General features: G+C 39.0%; 1 protein-coding gene across 1 annotated transcript in view; it reads right to left on the bottom strand.

The window, feature by feature from the left end:
• The window catches only part of asic1b (acid-sensing (proton-gated) ion channel 1b), a 233,644-nt gene extending 214,468 nt beyond the window's left edge, over positions 1-19,176 (bottom strand). Inside the window, exons 1-2 of the mRNA XM_084737987.1 lie at positions 17,779-19,176; positions 6,525-6,720 (exon numbers count right to left, since the gene is read on the bottom strand). Of these exons, the coding sequence (XP_084594113.1) occupies positions 6,525-6,720; positions 17,779-18,140 (558 nt within the window). The 5' untranslated portion in view covers positions 18,141-19,176. The remainder of the gene's footprint in view (positions 1-6,524; positions 6,721-17,778) is intronic.
• Between the last annotated feature and the right edge of the window lie 1,831 nt (positions 19,177-21,007).

Below are 21,007 nucleotides of genomic sequence, written 5' to 3'. Positions count from 1 at the left end.
TGAAATGAAATGAAACACCTCCTTACTTCTCTACAATTCATACAGATTGGCAGGATGATCCATTACAGTAACCAATGATTTTATTAACTTACAAATGTGAAGAGATAATTATATTTAAGAATTTAAGACTTCAGAAAATCCCAACCTATCCTTCAGACTGAGTCAAAGGGTGTTTGTGAAATGTGATCCATGTGCATGTCTCTGAAAGGCTTTCTCTATTGATCACATCTCATTAGCGACACTTCTCTGTACCACCAAGGGTAGACTCTGATGGTCAATGGACAGCTGAAATGGAGCCAATAGCTCAATAGAATGATCATGGTAATTATGCAAGAGTCTGGGTTACACAAAGGTGGGGGGTGGAGGGTGATGGTGGTGGGCTTTGTCAGAGACCTGAGAGGGAAACTATATGGGCTGATGGAAACTGCAGAGAAACAAATAAAAAGTCACGTATGATATGGCAATAATTTAAAGTTGAAGTTTGGCTGCTCATGGTAAAGTCTAAATTTAATACTGATGCTTCTATTCAACCTTGATAAGCAAACAAGAAGTGAGAAGACTTTTTCTATATTGTTATTCTTACTGTTTGACATCAGGTCAGATTCTTCTTGAAATCAGGCAACAGATTGGAAGACGTGTGAATGTAAGTGTGAATGGTTGTTTGTATCTATGTAATGGCCCCGTGTTGAACTGGTGACCTGTACCAGGTGTTCCCCACCACCCTCCACAACTAATTTAACAGTCATATTACATCACAAATATTTCAATCAAGATGTCTACTCTACTGTATTAAATTACCTGCAAGGCAGGCTAACATTAAGGCTAATTCAGACACAACTGGCTGTTGCAGCAATTAGCCACAGGGTTGCATGGCGGTGTGCAGGGGTACTTATTTGTGCTTAGAATAAGTGCTGTGAAACAATCTGAAAATAACATCTTATTTCTCTGATTCACAGGCTGTCTTGCCACCCTTTTCTCTTTCAGTTTCTACTTTGCTCAGACATTGCTGCACTATTTCTCACTCTTTTACTACTTCTCAAACAAATGAACACAAATGGAAGCTTCTTGGTATCACTATTTTGCAGCATAAACTGCAAACCAGACCCAAATGTCAAAGCTTGGTACATGAAATAAACCTAGTGAGGACGCAACTGGGAGATTATAATCGTTTGGTCCATGAACTCTGGCTGTATAGCACCTGGCTTCAGAGATATTTCAGCCTGACTGCAAAGCAGTCTGATCAGCTTACATGATTGGCCACCACAGCATGATATCAGGTTGTGTTTCTCCAAAAGTTGTTCAGAGTTGTCGCTCCCACTGTAACCCAAATGAATAAGAAGGCATTTTCACTCCAATGCCTGATTTGCCCTGAATAAAGTAATGTCACAGGAAAAATGCAATGTTGTTGGCTATTGAAGGGGGTTTCAGGGAACTTCTGTTCTGCTGTTTTTTAGCTATTATATAGATTTGCTGTAAAGAGATCACAGCCAAACACTTTTGAAGTGTTTTATCAGTCAGTTTTGTCAGTTAATTTTTTCTCAAGTTAATTAAATTTAAAAGGTATTAAAATAACATTAACATGAACTAACACTGCTAGAATTGTAACTAAATAATTAAAATAGCACTTAAATGCTAAAAAAAATAAAAGCAGAGGATGTCCACAGTTGTTGATTTCCACAGTTGACTGGCAACTCTACATCCTTGTGGATATAGCAAGACAAATCATGCGGTTAACAAAGAAAGCAGAATATCAAAGGAACTACTGGAGTAGCAATCAAGTGCATGGCCTGTGCAGTGGAACTGCACAGGTAATAAAGTGAAGTGGCCATTAACATGAACATGGAGAAAACTAGTGTAATCATGACGATGACTCTGCAAGCTAAGCTGAGATCTTGTCTAAATACCACTATGACCTATAACATTTTTATGTCCCTCTATGCATTTGGATACACTCTGACATTTTGTGTTTTAACAAAAATATAAGTGGAAAGCAGAGACCTGTTGAGCTGCCATCCTTCATTGTGTTTGGGCAAACAATTGGGCAGCTGGAAAAGGGAGATACAGTGCAGCTCTGCAGTCTCTGAGAGGTTAAATGAGCACAAACCTGCGTGTCTACTGATAGTACTTCTATTGCTGCGACTGCACTGGCAGCTGCTGTTTTGTGTCTTTGTGCCTCTCTGCAGCACTTGACCATTATGTTCAGTTTCATCCCATGGACTTTGTTGTTACGTGGGCCTCAGTCTCGAAGTCTATCCATCTCTCATTCTGTCTTTCTTTCTTGTTTTATTTTCTCTCTCATGTGCTGTCTCTCTCCCTGTTACGCTCTCTGCCAAGGCCCCTTAGCATCAGTTTTAAGTCTTGCAAAGTTATAAGTCTGTCAGAGTTTTCCCCAGTGATTGTAGTCAGACGTGGGTGTCTTCAAGTGTTCAAAATGGAATAACTCAGAGGTTGAGACATCAATCCCCTATCAACATATTATCTGCAGACGGTTCCTTAGGGATGCACTAAGATAGACTGTGTACCCAACAATTTTCTTCTTAAACTGATTCTGTACATTTATGATCCATGTGTCAATGTATGTGTCTGTTTAATTAAACACAAGGTCATAAAAAAAATCAAATTAGAGTCTTTGTATTTCACTCACTGTCTATTGTTTTCTTATTATCTCCCGCAGCTATGGTTCAGAAGCTGTAGGCCACCTATTAATATTAATTGAGGGTAATTTTTCTATCCTGCTGTTCTTTAATATCAGCTGAGCCCAAAGACGTAAGCCCAACCTTCTGCATCCCTAATTAGCAAAGTCTTTCCAAGGAGAAAGAAGAGGCAGGAACACAATGAGTCAGAGATAGACGACGTTACTAATCTGTAATAGTTTGAGCAATAATGCCTGAAAATTGATTATATGGCATTGTGCCCTGTTTGGTATAGGGGCCAGTGACCATTAAAGGACCAGCGTGTAGGATTAAGTAGCATTTGAGGTGAGCTTGCAGAATGCATTCACCCTCCCCTTCCAAAAGTTGCACAAAATGCAAAAAGCCATATGTAAAGCCAGTGTTTGGTCTTTTTTAGGCTACTTCAGCAGCTAGTGCTGGGTCAATACTCTTATCTACTCATTCAATATCACAATACTTGGATACAGATTCGATATGTATTGCAGTTGTTAAGTACTTAGATTTTCCAAATATTGTGATTTGATATTGTGATTTATGGAGATTTTCTTCTTTCTTCCTTTTGACCCTTTGAGGTTGCTGCAGCTCTTCACATTGTTAAAGCCAGAGTAGCAGACTGAGGCAACAATGTGAAATCAGCAGCTATTAGATCATGTCGTTAGTTAAATTAGTATTACCATGTTCAAGACACTAATTTCATTAGTGTATTAATGGGAATTTGCATTATGGGTTAGCATTGTGTTTTTATAAAGAAAAGGAATTGTACAAAAATGTATAGCTAGTGGGTCATTATGGTGAAATAAACCCCAACAGAGTGTTCGAGGATCCAGAAGCAAAACCTTCACCATAGATTAAGCAGTTTATTATATGGCTACTTACTGAAAAGTTCATAATTTGCTACCAAATATTGATTTAATATGATATTATTATTTTCACTATGTCGTCCACAATCTATTATCCAAACTGCATCCGTAGCAACAGTCTACTATTCAGAAATAACAGACTGTGGAATGCCTTGATTGATTTATCAAACTCGATTACCAAAGCTGTATAATAAAACCATGACAATCTTAAAAATTGGACCTTTAAAAGATTAAAATATCGCCCTGACACATACTGTACTTCTGATTCAATAACGGTGGACTCAACACCTGAGCATGAAAACAATGTGAAATCAATTCTGACACAGCAGAACCTTGAAGCGTCCAAGTCCTTTCATCCATCAATTAGATAGTGTTACATTGCGGATTCTTGTCATCTCATCTGAGACAACCTGCATTAAGTGTTCCTGTTGCTGCGGTCTGACTGTTTTATTTTCTATCTTTATCAGACCACTGATAAAATGATGCGATGCAACTGGACGCCCTGATGCCATATGTAGCGGAGAGCATTTGTTTCTGGCTATCTTCCACAGCCAGGGAGCAGCGAGCGAGGCATGCTGCCGATGCCGGGGGTAAACAAGCAGAAGCTGCCGACAGTGTTAATCACAGTTTTACTGCTTCCATGCTCTGGGGTTTGGAGGCAGAGGCTGGTGGGAGTCTTCATCGTACTTTTTTTCCCCTTTTTCTATCGCACTGAAGATTCTTTCCACACCATTAGTGCTCTCTGCTGAGCTGTTCTATCCAGGTCCACCACTGGTCTAATACAGTAGGGCCCTGCGAACCATCTGCCATAAGCACAACTAACTACAGTAAATGTGGACACATCAGCACATTAGAGGAGCTGCACCATGTGGGCACTGTGGCAGCCACTGCTGTACTACATGGTTTTACGGGATATTGGGGGAGGGGGCAGGAGTGTTCCACCTCAAAGGACCACTGAAGGACATAAGGTGTAAGAGTGACACAGTGAGCCAGAAAAGCCTTTTTCTGACTTCTTTCAGTCACACTCTCTGCCTACAGACATGCATCTAATTTATCAAACTGGTGCACTGATCTGGAAGAGCTGCATGCTTATTGTCTGAAAGACACCGGTAATGTGATCTCTTTCAGTATTCATGTGTGCTTATTGGAGGATTAGTCAAATAAAGAAGGGAGATTGGATTTTTGTGGTTAACTATACACTTTGCTGGACTTAAAAAGGTAAAGTACAGATAACTGAAAACTCTACTACAAAATATTTGTACTTTGTTACTTCCCACCTCTGAGTTTATGCCATAGGCTGTGGTGGGGATAAATTCCTTCACAAATGCAAGGAAATACAGGATTAGCACTAAATGGTGGGCAGAGGAGCTGCACTGGGTTAGTTCAAAAGCAAAACGTAGTATTTTCTCAGACACAAATGTGCATTGATCTTCTAATAAATACACAGAAGAGGAGATATTCAGTGACCTGTGACAAATGGACTCTTTATGGGACATTTACAAATGTGTAGTAGTTTGCAATTACCACAGGATTCTCAAGAGACTTCGGCCTTATCAATACAGTGCCATCATCACTATACACAATCTGGATTTGCTCCCCTAATAAGCTGCCACTATTGCAATGTATAACATTTTTTGTGATAATTTCTTTTGAATTTTGTTATGTTTATAAGAAAAAAACAGCAATCTCTGTGTTGGTTTGGGGATTTTTTAAAGCTATTTTATAATACAAATTCAGCATCACTGAATTTAGCATTTTAATTCATGGACTGGTGGTGGATTGTTTTCATTTAAACAATGTTTCACACACAACGATGCAACAGCAAGGTGCTCCCCCTCGCTGTTGTAATTATAGTAAATCCTGCCTTACTTACTCAGACAATTAAATAACACAGACATAAGGAAAATGAAATAATTCATTTAAAAATGATTCATCAGAATCAAAGGGATCTTGTCATTTGAAATGGTCACTCATAGTGATAAACACATAAAGAAATATCAGCCAACACTGCAGCTCTGTTTCATTATATTGCATTACAGCCCAAACATTTACTGTTTCTTTGAGAGCCCCCGCACTTATCAACCCTATTTCCAGCAGCAGTAAACAGCCGTTGTCAGCAAACAAGCTCTGCTAAACACACTGTACACTACCTGCCAGCACCGAACCACAGACAGACGAAGTCAGATGGTGAAAAGTGCAAAAGATCCAGCAAATTAAATAGAAAGAAAAGCAAAATGTGCATTCAATTCCAAGCAAAGTGTTCTTCTGTGAGTGTATTAAAACGTCAATAGTGCAGTCACCGTCTCCATAAATATAAACAGGTGTTTTGGCTGTTATTAGATAGACATGACGAAATTGTACGGTAACTGATGGCAATCATAGCCACACTATCAGGACCAGCTAGCTTAGTGTTAACTGCTGCTGTATCTGATGAATCCATACACTGTACAGCAGATACAGCATAAAGGTCACACAAGTTCCAGGTAATAACTGGATGTCTGTAACCACCAAATAGATGAGAAAAACAAACACACACCAGGAAATCTCCCAGAGTGACATATTTTTTAACTTCTTACTCATAAAGCAAGTGTTACGGCACTGGCCCAGAGTTCAGCAAATGACCAAGTGTCGACCTTTGTGTGTAACACCACACTATAATGTACATTTGGCCTGTGAGTCAGTCACAATGTACACAAACGGTTCTCAGTCCCATCCTGAGGGGCAACAGACGGATCTGAACTGATGGAGCCTCACATACTGAACTGAGGATAAAAATCAGACTGTACAATTCACTGCCTTTTATACCCCGCCATGTCATTTCCCTACAGCAAACTTCAGCGATGATTGCTCAACAGAGGTGATATTATATAGACGTTATAATAAACTATATCAACGGTGACCTTGTATCACAAATATGCTCATCTGACCCTCATCTTGGCAGGCCTCGGCCAGCCCTGCAGACGACATTTAACTATTGACATGCCTGACTCACCACTTTGAAGTCTTCAGCACTGCACTCCGTGCCTCGGTAGTAGCAGGAGAGCAGCATGTCCTTGATGTCGTGGCCCGTTCGGTCGTAGAATTCACGCATGTTGAAGGGGCGAGGCTTATAGTTGTCAAAGTCAGCTCTCTCCTTCAGGATCTGCAGGACATTTTCCTCCACCAGGTGTGGGTCCCGGATCTCATACCTAGATATGGAGATTCTGGATTTAGTTGATGTGGACATTAGGGTTCACCTTTATAAATACCCCCAGATGCACGAATAAACCACCTTTGTTTAACAAAGCAAACATGCTCTGTTTCCCAGTTACACCAGTAAAAATGCCACAATCAACGGGATTCCACTCAATGGAGGGGAATGGGATGGGTTTTAAATGAGTCACTCCTCAGTGCCCCTCTGTCTTGTCTTTTCACTGCAACTCTGCATCAAGATTTAGAGAATTATTACTTTAAAAGTAACAGCGACAGTAAAACTTTATTTTAATTAGTGACGAACCATGGGGGTGATCAGTATGGATGACAGGCCAGTTTTTTTCTGTTGCTTCACTGTGCTGTATATATGGATTAAGGGAATCATAAGAAAAGGCATTTCTGAAAAGACTTCAAAGCTTCAAAATTAATACTCAGATATGAAAAGCAAAAAACAAAGTAGACAGACATGAAAAAAGAAAAACTACTTTTCATTTTTCTATTTTACAAATATAGTCATCATCAAACACAAAACCTTAACCTACCCATGAAAGAGTAAAAAATAGATATGATTTCAAGGAATTCCTTGAGACAGCAGAGCAAGACAACTCCAGCTGTACCCCACTTCCATTTTTAAAATGTGCATTTAAAGAGTTTGGCAGGCAGACAAGCATTTTTTGGCAGGACAATAGGGATTAACATGTAAAAAATTAATAGAGAAACAGCAAAAGAAAGAGCATATTCACCCTGTAACTGAATGAAAAGTACAGTACATGTGTGCGTGCCAGCCAGCTCCCCCAGACCTGCAGTTAGCAAGCTCTCACAATATTATCATGGGAAACTGGCAGCCTAGCTGTGGCACACTAGCCACCACAGGTGTCACAGAGTGGGAGAACATGCCTCATTATTTACAGGATGGGAGTGTTTCTTTTCACACAGTCATGTTAATCAATCTGCAAAATAATTAGGAAGCGTGGTGGCAGATCATTTTCACATAGTAAATATAACCATGTTCATCACGCTGTTATTCAGGTTGTATATAGACTATTTAGCATTTAAATCACAGCAAAACACTTCACGTAGCATCTGCTGCAATTTTAGTGTAAAAGGTGATCAGATGCATCACGTACGGCAGCATACACTCTCATTCTCTCTTGTTCAGTGTCTCTTTTCTCCAAACAAACACATAAAACATGATGATTCGTCTGCATATATCAAGACACATCACACTGAAACTCAACTGCAACATCCATACTCACAGACGGAAAACACTGGGGAAGTCATTTATGACACGCTTCTGCTTGACAACCACCATCAACCTCCAGCACCCGCTCACAGTCATTCACAGACACAAATTAACCTCAATTAACTAGTGTGGCCCTGCTCGCAGAAAAGACAGCCCATTGATGACCCCTGCTGAGCGATGGGCCATCAGTGGTACAAGCATCCAAATTATGAAGCGCTAAGATTAAGCACTACTGACATACACTTATGAGTATAATTTGTTTGGACACACAGAGTCCATCAGAGTGAATAGCACAGTAAAGGCTTTTTGAATTAACTGAACAGCAAGGTAGTCACATTTCTTTCAAATTACAGCAGTAAGGTATTGGGTCTTGATGTAAAGTTGTGATTTTGTGTGTAAGAAGAGAGAGCATCAGCCATCTTACAATAGGGTTCATGTATTGTGTTATTGTAATAATTTTGGACAGCTCAATTTACATTTGCAAACATGAATAAGTCTGTCCCAGAGCTGGAGAAACCAGAATTAGAACTGAAAACCATGAGAGACGGGGAGAGACAAAGGCATACCCTTCTCCTCTGACAATAAATCTGTGAACGACTTCGTGGACGTTGACAGCGGAGTTATTTCTCATGGATATGGGCACTATTTCAAACCATAATTGGCGGTAAATCTTAATGGATTTTTTTTTAATTCCACAAGGTCAAGCTTTGTCTGTGCTCGCGAACAAGATTTTGTCCCTTGATGATGGGAATAATGTAAGTTGATCCATGAATAAAAAATGAAATATTACATTATTTCTTTTGTGAGCACTGCCTTAATATTCAACGGGCAATGTGTTTTCAACTCGCGTCCCAACCAAATTACAAGAAATGTAATATGTTCCTCTGCAGCTACAGCCTTGTTTACCTGCTACAAACAGAATGAAATAAAATATTCACCATGTGAGACAGTATGTGCTGTAATTTGAAATGAGGACTGCTCCTCTCTACTGCACTTGTAACACTGATGAGAAATGGGAATCTATCATGCTTCATGTTGGAAGTGGAGTTAAAAGATGGAGTCAACTGCTGTGTCTTCGAAGATTGGGTCTATTGTCCAAAAGTTGAATTGAATGCCACACAATGCTGTTGTCAAATACAACACGGTGTGCAACATCAAAGATAAGATGTGGTATCTCAGGCCACCTGATTGCTTATATTACAGATATATCTCCATTTAATTACTGTGACAATTTATTTAATAACTCCTCCAATATAAAAAACTTGACAGGTAATATCACACCTACTAAACTGGAACAATCAGTGCATAAAATATAAGTATGCAAGGTTAATATGTCTGCCTGTAACTTTGTTCACAATTCAAAGCAAATTCCTAAAAACTCTTGCTGGTTATCATGTGTTTCAAAGTGCTCTAGTTTTCATTAAGAGTAACAGCTGTCTCCTTTTTCTTTCTAATGAAAATAATATAAGAAGAATTAGCTTTAAGCAGCAGTTACTACAAAAGCACATCAGAATAAAGACAGTGTGAATGACTACGTTTGTCATAAATTAAATAGATGATAAACCCAAGAACATGTATTTATTACTTGGTACTTTGCCCTTAATACATCTGGCTGTTGTTGAAACTATATCAAAGTAAATTAAGATTATATATGCATTTGTGTGTGAATGTGTGAATAGATTATGCACTGTAAATGTGTGATCTGGCTAGCTTTACTGTATTAATTAGCTCGTCTTAAAAGAAGTTCATTAACAAGAGACATGCGTGGGTTTTAGAATGACAGCAGCAATGAGCAGAACTGTCATTCAGAATATATATAATACACATACATACATCATATACATTAAAGTTCCTTCTGGACAATAAAGTCTATCTTACATATCTTACATATCTTATTATATTATATTAAGCATTTTATATGAGGGAAAAATACATAATGAATGTAAATTTCAATCAATTAAGTCACCATATTGCTTTTTATAAGTTACAGTTGAAGTCACTTCACAGAACATGTTTCCAGTTCCCACAATAGGGGGGGATTTTTTTGGGTGATTTTTTATTTTGCTAATTTAATGAATGAAAGCAGAATGAGAGTCACCCGAGAGGATGAGTGAAAGGAAAAGCATTATGTAGAGCCAGAATATTTTCACATTTAACTCAATGAATTAAGGATTTATTTTGATCAAACCAGAGTTGGTGATTATTATAACAATGGAAAGAATGACCAAAGCAACTCTGGTGAGTTTTATTTTGTTTTTCTGTCAAGTTTGAATGAAGGTTTAGTTTGCATATTTTTTGGACATACTGAACATACATGTCATACTTAATGCAGCAAAGTCAGCACATATCTCCCAGCTGAAACTCCAGGAGTAGACACACGCGTGTGCAAATATATTGGTTGCTGGGCTGATGGTAGCTGTTACTACTAGAAGACAACAAAAGATAAAATAGTAATTGCAGTGAGTTAAGCACAGCTGATTTACTTGATATTACCAGTGGAGGCATTATGTTTGGAAAAGGTTTATCTGAGGCTGGTCAGGTCAAATCACACAGGCTAGTTATTGCCTGACAAAGTTTGATAAAAGCACGACTCAAAACTAGTTCAGTATCATGGCCCACACTGGGACTATATCACTACACTGTCGTGCTTTATTGTTATACGAAGATACACCCTGTTGTGGTATATTCTGAACTTAATTGAATTGTATCCTGAGCCTCTGTCTTATAAGCAACACGACGAAGCTGCCAGGAGAGCACTTAAGACGGCATGCTCAGATCCCCAAGTCAGGAGGCTTTAGTTGAAGCGCATACAATCACAATAATATGGGTAGATTTTTAATATTGCCCTGCCACTGCTCCCTAAAGCAATCACAGCAAACTCACTACGTAAGGGCGGGGGAGACTAAATTGGATTATGGGCCACAAGCACTTTAATTTTCTTGCGGGGACTAAAACGAATGAAGGAGCATCTGCATCACTTTGCCACCTCAGGAGAGGAGTGAGTAAATACAACAACTACTGATTTTCAGAGTGAACTCTGACAGCAAGACGGTGGTCGAAAAACTGCAGGCTATTCACTCAGGACTTCACGCCCTCAGTAAAAAAAAAAAAAAAAGAAAAGGGAAATAACCTAACAAAAAGTCTCCCTCCATACCAGATCATTCCCCCATTGTATTAAGTTAATACCACAGGCTGTGTCTGTGTGACACAACAATGAACACATCTTGATATAATCTCAGGTAATTATCCAATTAGCGCTAATTGAACTCATATACTAACGAGGATCGGATTGTTTGTGCAGTGTCCTTGAAAATGAATAACCACAATGAGTCCTGGTAGCAGAGTTTTGATAAACACATCTTTATGATGGTGCACCTATGACACAGTTATTATGCCACTTTGGACAAGATCATAGAAATATAAACAGGGGCCACAGAGAGGTGAAACGAATCCAAACAAATAAATAATTCAGTGAAATGCAATCACACAAAACAAATCAAAGACGCAAAACACAGTTAGAGCTGCAGCCATTAATCAATTATTCGATTCTGAATAGAATGTTAAATTAATCGCTAACTATTTTGATAACTGATTAGTAGGTTTGAGTAATTTTTAAAGAAAAAAATGTCAAAATTCTTTGATTCCAGCTTCTTAAATGTGAAAATGTTGTGGTTTATTTAAACCTTTATTACTGTAAATTGAATATCTTTAGGTTGTAAGCAAAACAAAAGATTTGAGGACATCATATTGGGCTTTTAGATACAGTAATAACATGCCACACTGTCTGTATGGATCACATTTGATCTTTTTAAAACTTGACTTAATACTAAACTGCCTACTTATGTCTCTCCAGTGACAGTCTTCCTCTCTCTGCTAAACTATCACAGTATAAAAGCAAATGAACCCCATTTTTAAAAAATCAGCTTTAGAAGCAAATCTTTGATTTAGTATTTTCTGTATGATGATCTGGCCTCCCTACATCCTCTCCCAAGCACTTTTTACACCAGATAAATCCTGATTGGGACCTGTGATCTTGCTAAGACAGATAACACAGTCAAAGTTATCGAGTCACATTTCGTGGCACCACTTATGTGAATTTATTCATGTTTGCAAGCTCAGGAAACATGTTAAAGGTTGATAACTGTGTAAGCAGAAGACTCGCTTCTCTGACTTCCATGAGCTGATCCAACACTTTTTGGCAGCACACACCATATAACCTACACCCCTTCCAAAATGACCTTTCTTTTGTTAATTATCATATAATTGCCTTTGCGACATAATAAAAATAAAATTGAGCAATTTACTTGTAATGTTCTGCACTGCCAAGTGTGACTACAAATTGCAAAAACACAATGAGAAAGTGATTGATTTTTTTTGGTACAGAAACTGCTGGCGTGGACTAGGTGAAGTTACTAGTAGCTCAACTATAAACTTCAGAACATTGAAGACAGCCTGGCGTCACTGCAAGAGTAGATACTGCCGGCTGCTTCCTCCAGAGACAGTGATGGACACGCACTCACAGCCACATGACACTTTGTTTTTCTTTTGCCATTTTCTAACAAAACCCACAGCATGTTGCCTGGTATCAAGAAGTTTACCACTGAAATGTTTTCTACCCAATCAATGTTTCACTTAAAAGCAGGGTCTGCAGGACACCCTCAGAACTTTTTTATTTACAAGTTAGATTCCAGTTGTTTCTAATTCCTTTCGTTTCTCTCCAAAGTCCTTATCAGACAGTACTTTTTCTAGCTCTGTGATAGTGAAAGACTGATTAATCAGGCCAATTATCTGGCATACTGAGGTAATCTGTATTGCCAATGTCTGTGTGACTCTGGGGACGATGAAGGCACGGTGGGTTCAGTCGGGGACAGGGGGCGTGCAGCAGTTGAGGAGCAAGTCTACATATAAATATATATATTTCTAAGTATACGTCATCCTTCATGTTGATATGTCAACAAATATTTTTTTGTGGAGCTGAAATAAATTGCTGGTTGCTCCAGCACATTCAGGGTCATTGCTTTTTTGCCAGTAGTATTTAACAGGTGGCTTGCTTTGTGAACCAAAAATACATATCTAAATAATTAAACTGATACAATAAACATGCAATGACTAGTCAACTAAGGACTTAAACTGAAGACTACTGGTCAAGTAGGGCAATCTTAAGCTGAGGAAAACTGTAATTATGAGTAGATAAATCAGCCTGTTTGTATCCATGACAGCAAACTTATCCACCATTTTGTCTGGTGTAGTCTGAATATTATGCAGTTAGCTATATACTGAAACATAATGGTCAATTATTCCAAGTGTACACACTTATGAGCCACAATTAGAGACATGACAATTAATCGATTAAGTGATTATTACTTGATTATTATTATTAAGCTGAATATTTTTGGATTATGCGCAGCCCTAGCCATGACCTGGATCGTTCTGTAACTTCATAAACAAGAGACTCAAACATACCCTCCACTTCAGAAACCACCAGTCAAAGTGCAGAGAGTGAGGTTACTAAACTTAACATTAGCCATGCTACAATTGCTGCTATAGGTAAGCGCAAACAAGAGAAGACCGGAAAATATTCAATGCATTGAGTCCATGGCCTGAAAAACAATGAAGACCTCCTGAACTACATTGTAGGGTGTATTGAATAATGGAACTATACATGACTTTTTTTGTTTTGATCTCATATATGTATATATATCAGCATCAGCCATTGAAAACTCATATCGGCCTACCACTACTCAGTGGTACAGAGGACTGCCAGAGTAGGATAAAGTTTGCCTTGTCATCTTTTAAGAAAACATCACCAACCTCTGAGTGGGCAAGAAGTAGGGGATGTCTCCCCCAAGGCCAAAGCGGAACAGAGGGTGCAAAAAACAGTGAGAAAGATGAGACAGTGTTAATCAGCGGGACAACTCTGTAGCTTAACAAACAGCACTAATTACACAGGGATAAAGACTTGTTCATCACACAGCTTACGAGACACAAGTTAATTGCCTCTGCTCGCAGTCCCCTTCCTCCATCTCAAATCAGCTCGTTCCAAAGTCACTTGGAGCAAAGTGCCACTGCTTTCATTTTCCTGTTTTCCTTTCTCCCAGTCAGCTCAGTCAGTGCCCTAAATGTTTTTCAGGTGCATCTTACTTGTTACAGGAAATCTGGCTGAACCTGCACTAATAAATCAAAGAGGTGGAAGCATATGTTGATATTTTAATGGTCTGCTATTACAGCTGACAGTACAAACATGCAGAAACAAATCTACATAGCATGTAGCCACATGGGTTGAAATCTATACCACACAAAGCACTAGAACTACTGCCCCAAGCAATGGAAGCTATTGCTTTCCTGCAAGGTTATCACCTGGAATATGGAAGCATATACAGTAGAGGTCACAGAGCAACGATAGTCAGTATGAAAACAAGGAATTGGATTTATGTCATTCTAGCATGTACCACAGAGGTACTCTCCCACTGTGCCTTTGGCTGCTGAGCTGTGTAGATCAATAAGCTAAAAATACACTAACTAATGTATTCCAGGTGGTATTGTGATATGTTTGCATGTTGTAGATGTTTTATTTTTGCAGTAACCCATGCCTATGTCTGTGAATTTTACTGCTAGAGCTGTGAATACAAAGTCAAGGACGGTTCATCTGTATTGTACTGGCAAACGTGATCAGAATAATCTGCGTGGCATAGAAAAGTGAAGAAATTTTAAAGTCAAAAGTTTCAACAGTCAACGGTGAGCTTGTCATGGCTGCCAAAAGACTAAATGATCAAAGCAAAGCAGAAAGCAACAAGTGTAAAGGGAGGGGACGGCAGTTGTGAATCACACACACACGTCTCTTCACACTTTGTCAGCAGGGGATTTAGAAATCTACTCGTCTGCTTATCCAATATTGAGATATTCATATCACGTGAGCTGTAAAATGATGAGGCAGAGAGTTGCACCAGCGGCATTTTCTCCTTCATCATTTTATATTAACCACTTAGAAACAGCTCATCCATTATCTGTTACCTGGGGGATTCACATGATCTGTGTTATAAATGTGTTCTTTTGCATTTTTTTAATCAAGTGTGTGATGTTAGGGGTACATTTCATGTTTTCGCATCTGATTTCATAAATACAGCAGCTTATGTGCAGTGTGGATTTCAGAAGACATGAGCTATAATGTCACTACATTATTAAATAACCAACTATGCCTTTTCCCTGCTTTTTAGAACACCTTTCATCTGTAGTCTTTTTTTCTTCTTTTTTTTTTTTACCTCAGGCTAAGGTCAGTCCAAGTTCATATGCACCGTGAGCCTTAAAAGGCTTTGCATGCTTTGCCCATGTTGTTCGCACATTGCCCAGTGGCCTAACAGCGACAACCAGTGAGACAGGTGTTAAAACACTGCTTTGCACTTCCATGTGACATATAATATTTCACCTGAGACAATTCAGACATCATACCAAAACTACAGCTGAATTCCACAAGGCTACTGAAAACCAAAAGGAAATTGCACATTAGTTCAAAGTTCACTAGAGCCTTGTAGATTTAAACTGCAAGGCCTAACAAGTAAAGCATCAGCACTTTTCCCTTCATCTGAAGTGTGAGTTTTGGAATTTAGTCAGTGGATTCAGGGATTTAGTGATTTAATGGTTCTTAATTCATTTTATTGGAATAAAGAATAGCTCAGTCTCATGAAAAATGCAGCAGAATGTACCCATTTTTTTTTTAAATGTACAATTTCAGACAAATATTTTTCAGTCTTGTTACTGTTATCTAATATTGTGCAGTGGACACAATCAAATCCTGAATCAACAACTAGTAAATCCTTACAGATGGGTTTCCCTGAGGCAGAATCTTATCATCCAAGCAGCCAGCATGACTGTTCAGGAGTCTGTGTGCTGAATACTGGTTTGTTTTTGCCTACATCAGTGATGTTCAACTTGCAGCCAGTAGGCCAAATCTGGACCCTAATAGTGTGTAGAGTGGCCCTCCAAGTTTCTGATTCTAATTCACAAAATAAACTGATTCACATTGTTTATCCCAAGAAGAAGGGATAGATATGAAAGTTTTGTATGATGGGATAAATTAGGCTCTAATACAGAGAGGGTTGATATTTGTGTGATGGCCTCTTAGGCTGTGCAAAGTGCAGTAGGACCAGAGCCATGCAGGGGAAGACAATTAGCTGAAGAAGACTAAAAGTTTCTTAAAACTTAGTGTAGTTCTGGGGCCCCTATAGCTCAGTTGGTAGAGCGTGTGCACCATGTATTGAGGCTGTCAGTCCTCTGCAGCAGCTGCTGGTTCAATTCCCACCTGCAGCCCATTTGCTGCGTGTCGTCCCCTCTCTTTCCACCCACTTTCCTGTCATATCTTCTGCTGTCCTGTTACAATAAAGGCAAAAGCCCAAAAAATAATCTTTAAAAAAAAATGAGTATAGTTCTGAATCATAAATGTGCATTTCATACTAAAAGACCTTAAGTATGCTATTCGTTCTGTCCCTAGAAGGGAAATTTTAAACGTTTCTGAATCATTCCAACATTTCAGTAATGATGATAGAAGATGTTCCAACTATCTTTAAGCTCTTTCAAATGTTACCAACGCATTTACAACTAAAGCACATTTGCGGTTATTAGGTGCAGTAAACTATCTGGTTTATCTTTCAGTCCTTGCACCAAGTTAATTTAGCTAGTTAGTTAAAGTTTAAAACAAATCATTTCAAAGGAAGATGAATTATGGGCCTTTAAATTTTTATTCATTTTATCCGATAAATAACATTTATTAAATGCCTCCTGGCCTCATGTCAGTTTGCAAAAGTGGCCCCAAGGCAAAGCGAGTTGAGTATCCCTGACCTACATGACCATAATAGAATACACTGACTGCTGTGAGATGGAACAGTGAATGGCAAATATCAGGACATGTTGGCTATAAAAGTACTTCAGGTTGCAACTAAAGTTTATTTTCCTTGCTGATTATTTTATTGATTAATTGATTACTTGCTTGGTCTGTAAAGTGTCAGAAACTGGTGAACAATGTCGGCCAGTGGTCCCCAAGATGATGTCCTCAAACATCTTGTTTTGTCCACAACCCAAAGATATTATAGATATAGATAGTTTAATGTCATAGGGGAGTAAAGAAATCTGAAAATATTCACATTTAAGCAGCTGGAATCAGAGAATTGTTACCTTTTTTGGATATATTACAGCTTGATATTAGTCTATCAAATATCGGTTTACATCCCAATTCGGTTTATATCAATATCGGCATATGTCATCCAATATGTGCCTATATGAAAACTTGTTTGCTCCATTTGTGTTTTTTATTTCTAGTTATTTATAATTATTATACATTTATATAAGAACAATGTACTCTTTCACTGTTCTGAATCATTTTGGACAATAAAGTTTATAGTAAAACTTTGAAATATCCTGTCTCCATTACATATCTTTGTAACAAGTGTTAATCGCTTTTGAGGGATCATTGCAAATGTGTTTGTGTATGTCCATATTCTATATTTATATTCTCTATAAAGAATATTAGCACATATATCAATATTGGTTTTTTTGCTCCCTAATATCGGTACCACAATCTGTTTTTGTTTTTTTCATAAAAATGTAGTCAAACCAGTTTATCTATTATAAAAAGCTAGTGATTGATTTAATGGTTGACAACTAATGGGTTAATCAATTAATGTTGCAGCTCTAAAAGCATTTGATCATTGGCAGGCTTGCCCCTGACATCATCCATACCAACAGGTAGACCTACTGTAGGCAACAGGCAGCTTTTAAGGCACATGTAAAGTAAATGAGAACCATACACGCGTACACACACCTGCCGTTGAGCAAGGCAAGGAGCTCCCCTGCGTGGTACAGGTCGTTGCGCGTCACCCGGCTGAAGCGGAAGGAGTTGAGGTTGCAGAAGGTGACTGAGGGGAACACCATCGTCGGAGCAGCCACCTCGTCCAGCTTGGTGACATGGGGGTACTGGAAGTAGAACTGCACCCGGTCCACACACACCATCACCAGCACCCCAACGGAGCCCAGGAAAAACAAAATCCACAGGCTGCGCTTGATACACATCCGCTCATAAGTGAACATGTGCGAGATGCCGTGCAGCGTGGATCTGCTGGCGAAAACTTCAATGGGAGCCGGCTGCTTGTAGTCCATGTCCTCCGAGTCCGCTTTGAGATCCATTATGTCCCCGGGATGAGTTGAGATGGATGAAGGGAAGGGGGTTGCAAACAGGAGGAAAGTGGCTTTATAGATAAGTAGATGCTTTCTTAATGGTAAGGAGGTTAGTGTCTGCAAGTTCACGCCCTTCTACGCATGTATTTCTCATGCAGTCTGTGTGAGATGTTGCGTCACTGACAACCGGCAAAACAGCATTAACATTCAGAGCATTTTACCCCAGATGTTTTCCAAATACCCCCGTCCTCACATGAAAACACTTGGAGAAAGTGTAGAAGATGAAAGCATGTGTTGTACCTCGGCTGGGGTCACAGTTCCATAATAAATAGCCCGGTGTGGAGCGCGCATGGATAGATGCCAACACTGTCCTCCTCTTCTGCACACTTCTTCTGTAATATTATCACCGAGTTGATGTTTGGCTTCCAAGCTTAGAACAGAAAGCAAAAAAAAAGAGAAGAGCAGGGCAGGTCTGCAAAAGAAAAAAAAAAACACAGATCACGGTCGAGAAGGGAGTAAACAAACGGACAAATCACCTCGGCGAGGAAATTAGAAAATCAAAGCGGTGGTAGATTCTCCTCTCTCGGCGTGTGTGTGTGAGGCAGAGAGTAGACTGGCAACATGGCTTTCCCTGCTGTTCATATGCAATCCCAAACACGTGCGGAATAACAAATAGCCACTGTTTTCTCGCTCGTTAGCGTTTTTAAAGGCAGCAGTCGTCGGGGCGTCCTGGGTTCTCCACAGCCAGCATAAACAGCTGCATCACAGACACGGAGGAGCTGCTGGGTCTGTCAGGTAGCTGCTGCCTCGGTGCGCCTCTGCTCGCCTGCTCGCATCCATTCTCTCCTCCGAGCTGCCTCCACAACAATGCGGGGATAATTACTCCGCTGTTATTTGGATTTCCGCTGGTTTATCCTTGAATAAATGAGAGTGTTAGGGGGGAAAAAAGAGGTGTACCTGTGGGGAGAAAAAAAGGCAATTGCCGCCAGTAATTCTCAGCCTTATGAATTCAGGGGGAAACCAGCTTGCGGTTTGCCCGGATCAATTAAATTCGCCCCGAACAGGAGAGAGCAAGGATAGGACCGCATGTGTTTTATACCGGGTGACGAAGTCCAACGTCGGCGTGTCACTTCAGCAATGCCTGTAGTTTACCCAGAAGAGAGCCACCGTTACACTGAGCCTACAATTTCAGCAATGACGAGACAATATGACTCAAAAATTAGTCATTACCTGAAACAGCCCGTTTACTCACTCCTGTTTGACTGGCAGTCCTCTGAGCTAGCTTAACTTCACATGATGGAAAACGCGCTAGCATCAAGTTTTCCTTTCCACTGTTTAAAGTTATTATGTTTATGTTATAAATCAAAACTGTTACCTTAACATCGACGGGAGAGGCGTTCTGAGTTAATTTAATTGTTTGTTTGTTTGTTTTTTAAGTGAATTAGCTCAGGTGAGTGCCAAGCCCACCGAATTCCAACGGTTAACGGAAAAGTAACGTCATCATCAGGAGTAGTGTAGCGTATGGTGGCCCTTGAGGGCAAAACAGTACAATATTACAGAAGACAATGGTGTTCTGTGTTATAAAGCTTCACCCAGAGGAAATTTTGTTTATATTTAGATTTATTTATTTTCACCACAGCCATTTTGACATGATATAGTAGCATAAACACAGGTGTTACCAGCAATACTAATTAAGGTTCTGTTATATTCAGGTCAGCCAGAGTCAGGGTTCTGCTTTTGTGCCTGTTGGCTCAATATAAAGGCTCTAAATCTAACACAGCCTTAATTAGAATCATTGGTAATGCCTTATGTTTTTCCTACTCTTTCATATTAAGATAGCTACTGTGAAGATGTCTAATTCAGCCAGACCATGCTGACCCTTTAAGTGAGTTAATTACAGCCTGTTTACAAACTCATCTTGTTGTCCTTTAAAGTAACAGCTGATATAATGATAAACATGTTTAAAGATTTTTCATTTAAGCTTGTTTAACATCAGAGTTTATTTTTCCCCAAGTGTTTTTAATACATAAATCAAAACTGTGACAACTTTCCATCATGTCATTTACAGGAGATGTAATGATAAACTGAATTAATTTACCTGTTTTTAAAGGTAAACTAGGTTGGATACTACCGTGAAGGACAAAACAATACAATATTTCAGAAGACAAAGGAACAAACCAATGAACCCAACAGCTTTACTGTAGGAACTTTAACTAAAATATGGAGTTTCATGTTGTAAAGATTTACCCAAAAGCAATACTGAATGTTGTATTTTGTGTGTTCAGTCAAAACATAAAAATGCATCACCAACCTATCTACTCATTTGTCTTGTTGTTTTTTGAGATAAAATACTATCTGATAAAATGATATATTAAAGCAGCCAAGCTAGTTTTACATCAAGGTTTACACTGTCCTTCTATTTTTATTATACAAATCAAAATGGTAACAAGTTACCTTTTGAGTGAATGTACCTGCAGGGATTTTAAAGGTAAATCAGCTCAGCTACTACCTAACTAACGTTAAGTGAGTGCCAGCCAATATCCAACAGTTAAGATATAATGAAAAGGTACAGTTAATGTCAGCCGCAAACAAGCCCTCATCTTATATGACATTTAAATGTTGTTTTATATGTTGGCATTTCATTTGTGGTAGTTTACTAGCTGAGTAGCAATAAAGCTAGATAATGATACTACAATAGCTGCTTTCCCTGACCAATATCAGTGACATTTTATAATTTGCATCTATCTGAGGGGCATTTTAGGCAAACACTCGTACTACTGAGACTCATGTTGTATCTCTGTGGTGCAACTGCTTTTTCAGTAATGCATAAATTGCATCTTGTTAATAATTTATATTGTGACCAGGCTAAGTTTGAA

This window comes from Lutjanus erythropterus, chromosome 2, assembly GCF_056507025.1.
Source record: "Lutjanus erythropterus isolate fLutEry1 chromosome 2, fLutEry1.hap2, whole genome shotgun sequence".
Lineage (NCBI taxonomy): Eukaryota > Metazoa > Chordata > Actinopteri > Lutjaniformes > Lutjanidae > Lutjanus > Lutjanus erythropterus.
The sequence above is the reverse complement of the archived record's forward strand: the minus strand, read 5'-3'. Positions and strand labels throughout refer to the sequence as shown.